This window comes from Etheostoma cragini, chromosome 18 (assembly GCF_013103735.1).
Source record: "Etheostoma cragini isolate CJK2018 chromosome 18, CSU_Ecrag_1.0, whole genome shotgun sequence".
NCBI lineage: Eukaryota > Metazoa > Chordata > Actinopteri > Perciformes > Percidae > Etheostoma > Etheostoma cragini.
In genome coordinates this window covers 1,530,104-1,545,457 of record NC_048424.1, presented here as the reverse complement: position 1 = coordinate 1,545,457, position 15,354 = coordinate 1,530,104, and the positions used below count along the sequence as shown (strand labels likewise).

Genomic DNA, 15,354 nt, shown 5'->3' with positions numbered 1-15,354 from the left:
ATATATATATATATATATATATATATATATGTATGTATATATATATATGTATATGTTGCTGCACAATATGTGGGAAATACGCGATAACGTTGTTGAATATTGCAATAACAATATTACTTGTACTGTAAATGAAGATATTAAAGTATTCTCAGTTCTTCTGCTTTGAGTATTGTGCTTGTTGAACTTAAAACCAGTCAAAGGAAATCATTTCCAACATTATTTTATTGATCATTGACTTGAATATAAAAGGCAACACTAAGAAAAGATTAAGTTACATTTTAAAGCAAATTTTTCTACTAATAATTTATTTCAACTAACACAAAAAATCAGTGTCTTTCGCAATATGCCGCAGCCTTTCACAATGTGTTTATTGTGCCAGTTGATATTGTGATTTAGATTTTTAAAAACGATAAACTGTGCAGCGCTAATACCTCCTGATGTTAGCATTGAGATCAAAGTGCAGTCTCACAGAGCTGCTAGCATGGCTAAAGGCCTTTAGTCTTGTTTCATAACATTTAGCTTAAAACCACTTATTTTGCTTTAAATGTTTGGCTTTGTTCTGTAGGTTTGTGTTGCAGATTGGCTCATCTCATGGTTTTCTTTCTTGTGTCCCCCTGTGTGTGTATGTGTGTGTGTGTGTGTGTGTGTGTGTGTCTCCCTGTGCGTGCACGACTCCGCTTGCCTGGCTGAATGCTGTGTAACCATTCCAGCGTGAGATCACTGTGAGGTATGACTGGTGCTTTTTTTATTATATCTTCTCCCTCCTCCTATTCCTTTCCCTTCCTGCTTTCATTCTATTTTCAACCACACTTTATTTGAAAACTAAGACAGAACAACTTATGGTCTTGCTTTTATCGTACTTTGTTTTGCTATTAATGATGAACATATCAATTAATCATCCAACCTTTCTGGTTAACTTTTGCAAGTTCTTTGCTCTTTTTTTGCCCAGAAATCCTTTCATTCTGTTTGACCGTCTCCATCTTTCCAACAATGGATTTGGACAACAATAGATTACAGTTAAAATACTGGATCTAATTGGAAAATGAATCGACTGTCAACCTTTTGGCTAGGAGAAAAATTTAAATCAACCAACATGTAAATCAGAAAGTATCTTTAAGCTCACTGAACGCAACTTGTTTTGGTTGATTATCTTCGTTTTTCACCTTCATTTCCAGCAGGCAGTGGTATTCAGTGAAAAAGCTCTTAAAAAGTCACTATACATTACTAGCCTAGCATCAGACTAGTGAAGCATTTAGCACAGGGGTGTCAAACTTACAGGGCGTGGGTCAGAACTGGCCCACCAAAGGGTCCAAGCAGGGCCACTAGATGCATAATGTGAACATTGCGAAAAATAATTGATTCCAAATTTACCAAAATAAACTCAGAAGAATTCAGAGTTTTCTTTTGGCATGTTACCCCTCTCCTGGGTCTGTAACATCATTGGTTTTTCTTCCTACAATGGCCTCTGAACGCTATCGTAGCAGAAGTAACTAGGATAAGCCAACATCAAGCTGACAAGAAACTCTGTATCAGAGGTTTCTGGTCTTTGTGAAGCGGTTTACTGGTCTGGCCCACTTGAGATCAAAGTAGGGGTATGTGGCCCATGAACTAAAATGAGTTTGACACTCCTGGTTTAGCAACTCAAGACCCAGATATTTCCCTCAGGTGTGGTAGCGAACAAGAGAGAACTAAGGTTGAGTTTGATGGGTGAGGTCTAGTAAAATGCTAGTAATTTTGATAACATACCAAATCAACTTCATGATGACAATATGTCAGAATGTTTGCAGCTTGTTGCGCTGCCCTTAAGTGGTCAAAATAGTCCGTTAATACTTTCACGTTGGGTGAGTCTACGACTTCAAAGTTCCACAGGCCATGACCAGCACTGGGGAGAGTGGGACTTTTTACCAGGGCCGAGTTAAGACCACCTTTGTCGAGTCCAAGACCAGAACTAGTCAAGACTGAGTCCAAAGAGGTCCGGGTCAAGACCGAATCAAATTTGATTATGGTAGAATTGGCATTTTGTTTGTTACAGTTTGTGTGAATCAATGAAAATGAATAGCAATAACGTTAGCAGGGCGTGCAAAGATAATCTGGTGTGTGATAGGTTATCAAGGGTCCGGTGTTTCACTTTCTTTTGGATACGGTTGAGATCAAAAATTATATTTGGCAAGACCAGTGGCAGAGACCGAGACACGTTGAAGTCCAAATACCAGCAAGTCCGAGACCATAGAAAAACAGTCTTGAGTCTGGACCCGGGTGCTACAGCCCTGCTTTTTACTTCCTGTTTTGCTCTTAAGTCAAGAAGAGATATTTTATACATGTAGAGTTACCATTTGACTTTTAGAAATTACAACTGCAGTCCACCACTCCCTAAAGCAGCAGGCTATAGATCAACTAGTGGTCATTCTGCACTCTACTTGGCAGAAAACAGTTTTCACACCTGAATAAAACAGTCACTGGCGCTGACATCTCTGAGGAAAATGTGCAATATGGGACCTGCTCTGAAAAAGGTGCTTAGTGGACACGCATCGTAACACACACACACACACACGCACACACACACACACACACACACACAAACAGGTCAGTTTGTTAAATGTGCAGGAATCAAGGCAGCTCTGTGGTTAGCGGTGGACCTACCTGGGCAGTAAAGGATGACTGATCTGTATTTTCACCTTCTGAAGTATTCTACTCGGTGTGTGAATGGATTGAGTCACCTAAAATAAATCCTCTAACAGGCCCAACTGAATGGCTGCTCTGCAGCCCTGAACTAGAAAGTATTTGTTCAGCGTTGCAAAGCGGTGATGTAGTGGAGCTGTTTCACTGCTCTAATACTGTTCTTTCTCTTCTTTTCTCCTTTACATTTTTGTCTCTTCTTCTTGTCCTTTTTGTATATCTTCCCTCCTGTATTTTTTTTGTCTCTTTCTTCCACCCAACTTTTCATCTCTAAATGTCATCAAATGAATGTCTGTCACCTTCTTCAGAGGAAACTCCGCTGGGATATGTGAGGCTCACCTTGTGCATCCTCTTTTAGCATCGTAGTTTTGAAAGCACAGTTTTGATGGACTCTGGCCTTTAGAACGTGTTAAAATAGGTTGTGCGTATTGAACTGAACGAATGTCTTCCACCTCCTTGTTTGCTATCTTATGCCTTTAATGCCGCAGGCATAAAGACAGAAGCATGCTTACTTTTTAGTGTAGGACCAGAGCATGCAGAAAACAAATCTCTGCTGTGAACTAGCGGCAAAAGTAGAATTTTTGGCTTTTAACTTTCTAAGCATGTGTTTTTGAAATTGTATTTGCCACATTTGCAAATTTCTGGAACTGCATTTCTTGTTTTGCTTTTAGTATTACACACAATGTTAGTCATGATTTGAAAATGTTTGCCTGGCAATGGCGACACAAAGTGCACAGCTACTTTTCCAGCAAAATAAATCTTCTGCAGATAACCGCACAATTTAAGTTATTCGTAAGTTAAATAATAGAATTCTCTAAGGCCAAACATACATTACTTTAATGAAATTCTTATTAGGTCAAGTATACACATCTTGGATTTGTTGTGTTCAATGTTCTTAACAAGAATGGCTTGATTGATTTTCAAAAACCTTCAAAAAAACTTATGTCAAGGTCTGAATTTGTGAAGACTTTTTTTAAACAATCCGCTTTGCAAAACACAGGAAAACATGACTGTAGTTTTCATAACAGTGTTGGAATCCTGCTTTAGATGGTTATGGCCTTTACCCAGAGCCTTGGGAAATTAGGAGGCTAAGGTGAACAGTGTTGATTTGGCAAAAAAACAAACCAAGTCGGATTGAAACGTTAGATTTTGACAGGCAAATATGTCAACTAGCCATGTCTTGTCTTCAGCGATCAAAATATTAAACCTCAATTAATACTGTCCTATTAGTGAGTTTCTAAGTTAAAAACCTTTCACTGAAAAGAAAGCAAAATGAGAAATTATTTAAATTAAAAGATCATTTTAACACACAAAGCCAGGATAATATTAGATAGAAAATATTTAGTCTGCTGCTACAGTATGTCACTTCCCTGCCTGTCAGTCACACTGTGTCTGTTGATTTCCACAGATCGGCACTGGCCTCGGCTCACCAGGGTCAGCCTCTACCCAAAACCCTCAGCGTGATGGAGAGCACGCCGCAGGTCCGCGGCATGCACACCATCATCAGGTCAGAATACACACCCGCGTCTCTCAAGCAGTGTCACGCATTTTGTCAGAAAAGATTTTAATATTTTTCATACGTAGAAGGTAATCCAGCAGTCTAGTGTTAGCACATAAAGGGACAGATGTTGAAATGATTGGTCAGAATTCATACAGCAGAGGTTGACATATCCTGACTTTCGCTCCCTAACGTGGATCAAACTCTTACCATTTTCTTACTGACCTTTTTCATCCATCCATTGCTCCTGCCCTCTGTGTGTGTAGGAACAAGGAGACTAACAGAGACGAGTTTATCTTCTACTCCAAGAGATTAATGAGGCTTCTGATAGAGCATGCCCTGTCCTTTCTGCCTCTCAAGGTGAGTCTTTTTCTGTTTGTGTAAAGATTATTAACTGTTTTGCTGCTTCTTTTTGAAGGTTAACTCTTGTTGAATATAAATAAAGAACAGTATCTAGTCTCTGCTGTTAAAACTACTTCAAGTTGCTTGTGCTGTATCTTGGTGTTAATATATAATTGTTGTAGAGAGAGTATATATTTTTTATTCATTTTTGTTCCTCTTTGTGTTCTTCCTCCCTCTCCAGCCAGTATCTGTGGAGACTCCTCAGGGCGGCATCTATAGCGGCAAGAGGCTGAGTGGTCAAAGGGTAACTCTGTTTTTAAGCTGTTTATTAAAGTATTAGCAATGTTGTCATCAAGTTCATGTTTAATGTTTAGTCTCTCCATCTGTACACCCTAGTGACAAAAACAGGGAGAACAAGAACTTGTATTAAGAAATGTAAGCGTGGGGGAGGGGGCCTCGAGCTCACCCAGTAAGAGCGTTCGCCCCATGTAGGCTGAGTCCTGCAGCGGCCCTGGTTTCGAGTCCGACCTGCGGCTCTTTGCTGCGTGTCAACACCCATTTCTCTCCCCCTACCATGTCTATCCACTCTCACTTTAATAAAGGGAAAAGCCCCCAAAAACAATCTTTAAAAAAAAAGAAAGAAAGAAAGAAATGTAACTGTGAATACAAACACACAAGTTTATTATTTGAAATATCATAATCTAGGAAAACAGCACTTTAGCAATGCATTTGAAGACATGGATGGCTTGAGCTGTTGTACTGAGAGATGCGGCGTTCAGAGCAGACGTTTTCATGCAGATATTATAGGTCTTCCAAAACGATCATCGGATCCATGATGTTCGGATCCAACTAGGCTGCGCACACTCCAGTAAATATTTTCAAAACATGGAAATTCCTGCAATCCCTCATCTGTGTTTTTTTTTTTTTTTTTTGTAGATCACGGGCGTTTCTATCCTGAGAGCAGGAGAGACGATGGAGCAGGCGCTGATGGCTGTGTGTAAAGACATCAGACTGGGAAAGATCCTCATCCAGACCAACCATGACACCGGGGAACCAGAGGTACACAAGTCTGTTAGGTCCATGCTCCACTGTCCAAGTGTGTACAAAGGAAGTACTAAGATGTTGTATTTGCCTTCGTTAAGTTTCAGTAGCATGTCATGGCTTTAAAGTGTCACAAGACTTCTTCACTGAAGGAGTGAAATTACATCATGGATTTAGAAAGTAGGGTTTTTAGCATTTTTCTTTTTTGTATGGTGGAAGGATTTGGCAGAAATTGTATAGTTTTTTTCAAAGATAAAATGTGATTTGACACCAAGATGTCCAGTTAAGTGTCAGATCTCCCCTCTTTAACCACAATAAAAAAATACATTTATAATTTTAAACTTTATTTATACCAGGGATGCACTGGATTCGGGGATTGGATTTTGACAAACTTTTTTGTTAGTTTGTTTTTTAGGTATTAACTGATTGGTACAGGCTGTGAATATTGGAATATTCACATTGTTAATTCTATGTACTGTCTTGTTTTCTTCCTTTAGCTTCACTACCTTCGGCTGCCCAAAGACCTGAGTGAAGACTACGTCATCCTGATGGACAGCACCGTGTCCACCGGAGCTGCTGCTCTCATGGCTGTCCGAGTGCTGCTAGTAGGTCTACACGTTGTCTACGGCTGTCGTTTTATTAACACACTTTACTCACTATCGGCATATTATAAATGTTTGTCATTTTATTAGTCAAAATGTTTCTTCAGTCGTGTGCTGAGAAAACTTTATATTACCATTGGGGAAATTAGTTTGATTAAATAAACCTTAAGACAGAGGACAGCCAATTACCTGATGTCCCATGGTCCTGTGATAAGGTCAAGGAATTTTGGAACGGGATAAATGACGACCTACGTCTGATTGCAATGACCCAGGGTCCATTCAGCCCAAGATCATTTGTTCTGGGAGATGGTCCATCCTAAACGGGATGGATAGGCGCTAGAGGTTTAAGGAGATCCGTGAGAATACAAAGTGACGAGACTTCTCGTCAAGGTGAAAATTGTCTTACAAGAGCAGCCTGCAATGAAATGCTTGGTTAAGTTGTAACCGTGGTTTTCTGAGTAAAGACTGATTTTCCAGTCCTATTTATAAATTTAAGGTTCTTTAAAATTATGATAAAATCTTGTCTCGGTCTCTTGAGCTAAGTGTCCTGTCACACCCCCTAATAAAGCAAGGCAGCTTTATTTGTATAGCACATTTCAGCTACATGGAAATTAAAAGGGCTTTAAATAAAAACTCAAACTCTCTTGACCAATACGGTAGGGATTCACACAGGCAGAACCATATTTGTTTACTGTCTCATTCACCACGGGCCCCACAGGATCATGTGACTTTGTACTCTAGTTACCCATAACTAAGAGTGGAAGTACTTCTCTTTATACTACAACATAGTCGTCACTATAAGGCTTAGTTTAATCACGGCAAACGTTGCCAAATCCTGACCAGCTCCAGAGGAAGTACTTCTCATAATAAGCCCATAACACACTTAAACTTACTATTTCAACTCCTCTATCTTTTCCCCCGGTGACGGTGAACGGATGAAAACCAGTTCATGAGGTATTTTCATTCGTTAATGTGCATTCTCTTCTCTCTTGCCCCCCTCCTCCCTCCATATCTTCCTCTGAAGGACCACGATGTAGCAGAGGATAAGATCTTCCTGTTGTCCCTGCTAATGGCAGAGATGGGCGTTCATTCGGTGGCGTATGCCTTCCCTAAAGTCCGCATCATCACCACCGCCGTGGACAAGGAGGTCAACGACCAGTTCCACATCATACCAGGCATCGGTGAGGTTTCTCTTTCCCCTCAGCTGCATTTGTAGCATGCAGTAAGCTCTTTCACACAAGGTAGTTTGCCTTCATATGTCAGCTAGAAGAATTAAGTGGCACTTTTATAGTTGCATACAAGAAAAATATACAGTTAGTTTTTAACTTGAAGGTATCTACATAAGAGTGACATGCCCTTTGGTTCATGATGCGTCAACTCCCCTCGTCTGCTGTATGTGGGGCGGCACGCGTAACACAACGTCCACCCTAGATTGAGCTAACAACAAGCTGGTACAATTCATACAGATTCTGGGATTAGAAGCAACAGAAACATGACTCTGAACCGCTGGCGCAACAAACCAGAAACTTGTAATGTGCAATGATAGTTGGTGACTTGATCCAGCCACAAGTGGTTTGAAATCTTACAAAGAAAATCATAATGAATTCATCAAATGTGTCAGAAGAGTCAGATCTGCATACTCATTGCCTTTGGATTTAATTCACCAACGTCTTACTGCCTGTGCAGAAGAAGAATGTTTGAGGAAGCTAAGAGTGGCAAGAAAAGGGGAAGATGGCTGAACTGCAATGCTTTTGTTTTGCATCCCCCTTCTGTCTTCAGGCCTGAGTAGTGCGTAGTCTAAAGGAGAGAACACAACAATAAAACATCCCTCTGTCATTTTCTGTCTTACTTTTCCTTAATTGATTTCTCTTTGTTTTGTTTCCAAAGGTAATTTTGGAGATCGTTACTTTGGCACCGATGCTCCGTCAGACTGGTGTGAGAGTGATGAAGGAATGGACTTCTGAAGAGAGAAACTACCAGGGATGTGGAGGGTTGTTAAAGAAGTGCTTACACCCATTAAAACAGGGGGAAAAACTCTCCTTAACCCCTTGCTGCTTTGATCGACAACCTCCAGACCACCAAGGTGATGCTGTAATAAACTGCTTCCTGTTCGGATGAGCAGAACGGAGTTCACTGTTGGGTCAGTGAAAGCGAAGCGTGCCAGGCAGGTATTGAGTCCATTTCCCTTTCAAGTTGACAGAACGTTTAAAGGGGTCAAAGTGAAGGCTGTTTGTTGGCTTTGACCCCTTTTCACCTGGTAATTATTCCACTGCAATCTCAAAAAGGGTGTGTGGCAATTTGCTGCCAAGATGTGTTACATGCTGAGAAAAATGCTTGATTATGATGTAAATTATTTGTTTTTTTTGTCGCTGAAGCTGCAGGTTGCAAAGCTTCAGCGTTGATATTTGAATTCATGTACTGTCAGTTTAATGGAAAGAGCCTTAAACACTTTGAGTTTGTTTCAGGATTTTGCACAGTGAGTTTATCTTCCTTCAAATATTGAAAATAAATCATTAGGAAGATTTTACTAGAGCTTTGCTCAGTGTTGACCCCTACGTTTAACAGAAGTTATGAAAAGATGTACTTCATAGTGTTTGATCAATGGATTCCCTGCTACACTAATTAATAATCATCTAATCATTTGTTTTGCACAAAGACCTGACACAAACGGACGATAATGCCTCATCTATCACAAGTATTAGGTGTTTAAAGTCTCACCAAAATGCAACCTAGTTCCATCTCCTGGAGTCTGATGCTATCATAGTAGCTCTCCCATTCAATAGACCATTAGACCAAAAAAAAAAGATGATAGAGTAAATCTTAAAAGTGGCGCTTCAGTCCTAATTATGCTTTTAAATTCAAGTTTGACTCGGGTACATCCACAAAAAGACCCTAGGTTGCATTTTGGCAAGAGTTACGCTTTAAGAGGGAACATTTCTTGATGTAAGTTATTAGTGCGATGCTGCTTTGCTGTGCTGATGTCTGTACTGTAAGACGGGATCTCAGGCAACTCTCACCGAAAGGATTCATACTTGAACAAGAAGCCTAACTGATGTTTGATGAGAAACTGTTAAATATTGTAGGTTATATGTGTTTCATCTGTTAAAGTTGAAATGGTGCACTTAGAAAAAGTAATTTTTAATTTAAGTAATATTTTTTTTTTAAGTTAAAAGCAAGTTCAAAACTTAATAGCAAAACAATATTTCACTAAGCTTTAGCTGCTTAATAATAATAATAATAATAATAATAATCGTCTTCTCATTTCTTTGTTTGTACATCCTCAAAATCCTTTCCTTTCCTCTTCAGCGTGACTCATGCTTCTGCGTAAAATCTAAGCCGTGGTTACGTACGTGGAGACACGGAGCAACGCCGGACCATACGCTGACGCGCACCCTACTGAAACGTGTAACTACACATCGCTCGGCCGTTGTTTGGTAGCATTGCATGCCCCCCCCCCCCTCTAATTTCCTGGTTCTCCTTCTCCGTAAACAACATGAAATCTAGGAGAGGGTTTACTTCTCCTGCTGCAGATCTCCCACCTTGGTCAGAAAACACAGCGGAGACATTTTGTTATTCTCACGATGACTCTCGAGTCTCTACTCTCTCTGAAGCTAATCATTGTCACTCTCTCTCGCTCTACCACACACACACACACACACACACACACACACACACACACACACACACACGCTGTCCCTGCTGTACTCTTAAAGAGGTCGACACACACACACCAGCCCACATAGTATAAACCTCTGGCCACTCACGTAGGCTACGGCGACAGCTCTGTGTGGAGCCTTGCGGTGATTAGCGCATGGTTGTGCAATGGAGTGACACTCTAATAACCCGTTTGTGTGTCCATTGTGTTCCCCACTGCATTGTGTTTTGTCTGAATGACGGCAGGTTAGGTGATGGGCCACTGCAACGTTACATTGGTTTGCATTCCTCCAACAAAAGATTCTGTTTGAACTTTTTGTCACTGGGCCACAGTGGTTTTTGTTTTGTTTTCCGGCATTCCCTACGGTTCTCACCACCGCAGCTTAAAAGCACTAAAAGCTTTAACTAGCTTAAAAGCACTGCCCACATTCAACTGAGTGGGAGGACTGGCGTTTTCGGCCTAATTCGGTGTGAACGCAGCCTTCTCTTCAATCCGGTGATGCAAGCGGACGAGATATGGCGAGAGACAACTCAAGGCAACAGGCATGTAATCAACAAAACGAGACATCTGTTAGGAGCCATCGTTTTCAAGCCCTGTTAATTAAATGTGACATGTGGCACGGCTGCCGAAAACACTCAGATATACCTGTGCGTCCTCGCCCATAGCTCCTCCAGCAAGCCTCCTTTTTCCGCATTTTAGGAATGTAGACCTTGTTAAAGATGACACACAGAGATCAATGTCTTGGTCACAGGCAGGAAGATTGAGGAGATGAGGAGGCACAAAATGGAGAAATGAGAAGAACCAAAATTAGTTTTTTTCGCTTGTTGTCAGCATTACTAAAAATGTTCACATGTGAGCTGATAATTTACCAGACCAGGAGATCAATGTGTTTAAAAACCCAACTACAGCACATGTGTTAGCATGATGTATGTACTGTATGTTCACATTGAATCAAAGTCTCAGTAGCATTTGATGTGTGACCTGCTTTCTGGATGTAATGCAGAAACTGACCCGTACGGGATGCGATTTTGCTTTTTTGTGTTTTAATTTAATTATTATATTTACAGGGATTCTACTTCTTTGCATATTTGTTTTGCATTACATTGCAGCCATTTAATCAAGTTTCCTTGTTGTAATAATGTATTACACTAAAATTCTGCAGACAGTCACTGTCCCGATCATCTCGGTTTAACGCCAGGTTTATTTTGACGATAGCTCTTATTCTCTGGACAATATAACACAAATCTAACTATTATTAATAATCATCTGCATTTCTTTTAAATGCTCCAAGGACGCACAGTGGGGTGAAGAGTACTCAGAAAGAGAGTACTAAGAAAAGTAGTAATATCAATGTAAAAATGCCCGCATTCAAAATCTTGAGTAAAAGTACACGCTTCAATTAAAGTACCAAAAGTAAAAGTACTCATTATTATAATCCGGTTATTATATTACCCGATTATAATTCAATTAGTTCATTACTTAAATGTTGAAGCTGGTATTTACTGCAGGGTAGTTTAAACTATAATAATAATACATCATTACAATACATACTATTTATAAATTGATTATATTTTGTATTAAAATATAAAATAATTACTGTAAGTAGATGTAGTGGAACATAAGTTTTAAGTAGCATAAAAGGGAAATACTCGACTACAAATACTATTATGAAATCGTAATCATCCTACTTTCAGTACAGTACTTGAACGCAACATATTTATTAACTGTTAATAGTTTCAGCCGTGCAAACGTCAAATGTCCATCACGAGAAGGTCTACAGTAACACTTTAATTCAACTGTAATTAAACTGTAACTTCATCTTCTGTTACTGATCTGTGCTGTATGACTAATTTAATCTTTATGTGGAAAACTGGTTACTTTACGTTATTTACATGGAACTATTTTGCACCAAAAAAAAATGCAACATGCAAACTGATTAATGTTTTTCACACCAGACATTTGCCATAGCAGTAAAAGCAAAGATGTAACTAACAACACTACTAGTGGTTCACTTGTATTAAGGGTGGGAGTCACCAGACGCGTCCCGACACGATATCATCACGATACGGACGCCACGATGCAATTTAATTGCAATTTTAAATTTATTGCAATATATTGCAATTTATAACCTTTTTTCCAACTTCTAATTTTTCCCAATTTCAAATGATCTCCCCAAAAGGAAACTTTGTCAACATCTGTTTCATCTAAAAAAATATATGCATTTCTGTCTTTGTTCACATATTGCTGCAAAATGGGATCACCAAGCAGACATATCTGACCAACACATACATAATATATAATAAAAGATCAAAACTTGGCGCCTGTGTATCGATACAGTATTGCCACTGAAAGTATCGGGATACGATGCTGTATCGGATTTTATTTTATTTATTCCCCCCCCCCCACCCCTAACTTGTATTAAGGTGCTCTACGCTGTGCACTGACGCAGCTAAATGGAATGCAGCCATTGTTATTGTTACTAATCACACCTGGTTCAGGTAGGCGAACGTGTCCTTTGTGAGAATAATTTGCTGGTTTTGTTTTTGTAATTTCCATTTCACTTGTGCAGAATAAAAATGTTGACTTAACTTGGAAATTGTGGTTTTGATGCGGAGATTTTTGTTTTGTACTGGGGTTTCCCGCCAGATGGCAGCAAACTGCCAATAAGTGGTTGTTTACAGCGGAAGTGACGCACACGGCAGGTAGAATGCTGCCTTCCAGGGCTGTGGGAAATATTTAATCAGTGTGTGAGCTATTCATTTAGAAAGGAGCAAAAAAAGCAAGGTAAGTGTAATTTTATTTTGCATTGTTGAGCTTGCACTTGTTAAGAATTATATTTTTAAGTAAATCAAAGATATTGACATCACCTGACCAATCGGTAACATCTTAATGCAACATCTTTAATTATTGGATAAAATGTTCTTGATTGAAATGTTGACATTGCAGCATAATGTTTATATTTAGTTCAACACTAATTGGTTAAGAGCCCCAAAGCTCTACTTTGTTTGTGCTCAATTAATTCCTGTTATAATTTACAACGAAGTGGATGTGCTTGGATGAAACGTTAAACATTTAACGGTAGAAGTAAGAATTTGGAGCTGATGCGGGAGCCTGAAGGCATCACCGCAAGTCATTCAGTGGAGCCAGGCCGTTCTGAACCGACCCGGGCTAATTAACCGGCATGCAGCTACGTGTAATACATAGTAACTTTACTGCAACATAGTGAGTATTAATATACGGTAATGTTGGCATGCATGCGTTGGTAGTTGTTTTTGAGTACGTTGTAGCTCCGTTGCGTTAACATACAGTCGTATTTCTGAACAACCAATATCGTTAGAAGTTAGTTTTGTTCACAAGTTGTTACAGACCTCGAGCTAGTTGGCTTTAAACGACATGTTTTAACGCTGTTAACTTAATTAAGACGCAACCGTAATTAAGACGCAACTGTAAACTTTCTGCCAAGATCTATTTTAACAGTTAGCTTAGCTAGCCACATGAGACCCAACGCTAATTTGACAATTTAAAGTTTCTTTGGTTATCTGTGAATCTACGGATCTGTCACCACCTTATTTATACTTTTATCTACATTAGCCAAAGCCTTCTTTTCAACTCTGCTTTAAAATAAGTCACAGAGAAGGACACAGGTTAAAACTAACCACTTTTTAGTATAATTTCCTGCAGTTTAAGGATAAGACATGCGAAGGTACTTGCTAGCTTACGAAACAGCCGTAATTGGCATAACGTCGTTAATTAGCAGGGTCGCTTGATTTGAGTCACGTTGCCTACCTGCCGCTGGGAAGGGTGGCTCGGTCAGTTACAAAATCACGTTTCGCAGTGTCTTTTGGTGAGTTTTGGTGCTTTTCTTCCCAGGAGGGAGAATGGCGAGCCTGTGGAGATCGTACCAAGTGTTGATGACCAAACGCCCCTGGACAGTGCAGTTAGTGACTGCTGGTAAGACTATTTTTACACACTTAACAACAACTACAGGTCCAAGAAATGTCCTAATCGAGTTTTTAATTAAAGCCAATGGGTGCAGAAATGTTATTTCTTGCTGTTGAATTCACATTTAGGCTTAAGTTTGATTGAGTGTTAGTGATGACTGAAACGGGGAGTTTAACGGGTTCAACTCCTGGTCCCGTCTCATGACCTTAGCTCCAGATTAGAGAACCTCAGAGTCAACAGAGAAGAGGGCTTCGAACCCAGTGACCATGGGTTGAACTCGTTGTGTCTTCCTCATCCCTGTCAGCTCCGAGGTTGAGCTGCAGTAAGCATGCAACAAATAAATAATCAGTGTGTAACGTGGCTGGTAAAAATCCAAATATTTAATATGTTGAAAATATAAAAATCAAATGTCAGGACTTCCTGGAAACATTGATTAAAAAGCATCAAGTGCTGAAAACAAGGACAAAACTGTAAGGAAGAAGTTAAAAACATTGATAAAATGCATAGAAAGTGTTGAAAACAAGGACAAAAACTGTAAGAAAAAGTTAAAAACATTGTTAAAAAGCATTGAAAGTGTTGAAAACAAGGACAAAAACTGTAAGAAAAAGTTGAAAACATTGTTAAAAAGCATTGACAGGGTTGAAAACAAGGAAAAAAAACTGTTAGATAAAGTTAAAAACATTGATAAAAAGCATTGTAAGTGTTGTTCGACGGGAAGACAACACGACTATTATGAATGTTCTTTAGTATACCAGTGTAGTTGAAAATACAAAAATCAAATGTCAGGACTGCCTAGCTTTTCTCCTCATTGTAAAGTGAATGTGTTTTTTATCAGTAACAAGATGCTTATTATTAAATAAAGTCACCACACGTAGGATGTGTTATATACAAAACCTACATGCAATCAGAATAATTTGAGATGATGCTAGAATCGCATGACAATCCTACACAATAACTCACTAAAAAAGTAAATAGTTCATCTTTTATGATCTACTTTTACTGATAGTTCAGGTCGTTTCCTGTGGGGAACACTTTTAGAAATTAAAACCCTTGACCTTTTGTCCAAAAACGCAAAGAGATTTCTGAAGATACTTCCGTCTGCATGTAGGCCAACATTCAGGGTCTCATAACTCTCCATATGTCCAAAATATTTGAGATGTTGTTCAATGTTTATTTGTTTTAACCCTCATGTTGTCCTCGGGTCAAATTGACCCGTTTTCCTATATCAATGTTCTTTTTAATTCCCCAAAATAACATGATTTATTCCACACAATGCTCTTTGGCAAGTACAAATATCTACTTTAAATTTTGGGGCGTAGTGTTGAAAATATAGCAAATAAGTGCATCAAAAGTGTTAAAAAAAGGGACAAACTGTAAGAAAAGTTAAAAACATTGATTAAAAAGCGTCAAACGTGTTAAATAGGGACCACACTGTAAGAAGAAGTTAAACGTGATTATAGCATCAACAAAAGTGTTGATTTTCAGTCTTGACGTCAAGACGACCCGAGGGTTAAAGATGTACTTTAGTACCCCGGTGTAGTAGAGGTCAACCTCCACTAGATGGAGGTCAACCTCCACTAGATGGAGGTCAACCTCCA

The 15,354-nt window shown here is 39.3% G+C and overlaps 2 protein-coding genes across 7 annotated transcripts in view; both read left to right on the top strand.

Annotated features, from left to right (window-relative positions):
• The window catches only part of si:ch211-243j20.2 (uridine-cytidine kinase-like 1), a 22,578-nt gene extending 14,093 nt beyond the window's left edge, over positions 1-8,485 (top strand). For 2 of the 3 annotated variants that reach the window (XM_034900539.1, XM_034900537.1), the window contains exons 8-15: positions 2,985-3,004; positions 4,085-4,183; positions 4,441-4,534; positions 4,758-4,820; positions 5,453-5,575; positions 6,055-6,162; positions 7,184-7,340; positions 8,047-8,485. In XM_034900539.1, coding sequence (XP_034756430.1) covers positions 2,985-3,004; positions 4,085-4,183; positions 4,441-4,534; positions 4,758-4,820; positions 5,453-5,575; positions 6,055-6,162; positions 7,184-7,340; positions 8,047-8,123 — 741 coding nt within the window. In that variant the 3' untranslated portion in view covers positions 8,124-8,485. Of the gene's footprint in view, positions 1-710; positions 728-2,984; positions 3,005-4,084; positions 4,184-4,440; positions 4,535-4,757; positions 4,821-5,452; positions 5,576-6,054; positions 6,163-7,183; positions 7,341-8,046 lie in introns of all 3 variants that reach the window. The other variant, XM_034900538.1, reaches the window with a different exon arrangement.
• A 4,094-nt stretch (positions 8,486-12,579) lies between these two features.
• mpv17 (mitochondrial inner membrane protein MPV17) overlaps positions 12,580-15,354 on the top strand; it is a 16,370-nt gene continuing 13,595 nt past the window's right edge. The window contains exons 1-2 of one of the 4 annotated variants that reach the window (XM_034900249.1): positions 12,580-12,598; positions 13,685-13,765. In XM_034900249.1, coding sequence (XP_034756140.1) covers positions 13,693-13,765 — 73 coding nt within the window. In that variant the 5' untranslated portion in view covers positions 12,580-12,598; positions 13,685-13,692. Of the gene's footprint in view, positions 12,599-12,674; positions 12,693-12,948; positions 13,038-13,665; positions 13,766-15,354 lie in introns of those variants that run through there. The other 3 variants (XM_034900250.1, XM_034900247.1, XM_034900248.1) reach the window with 3 other exon arrangements.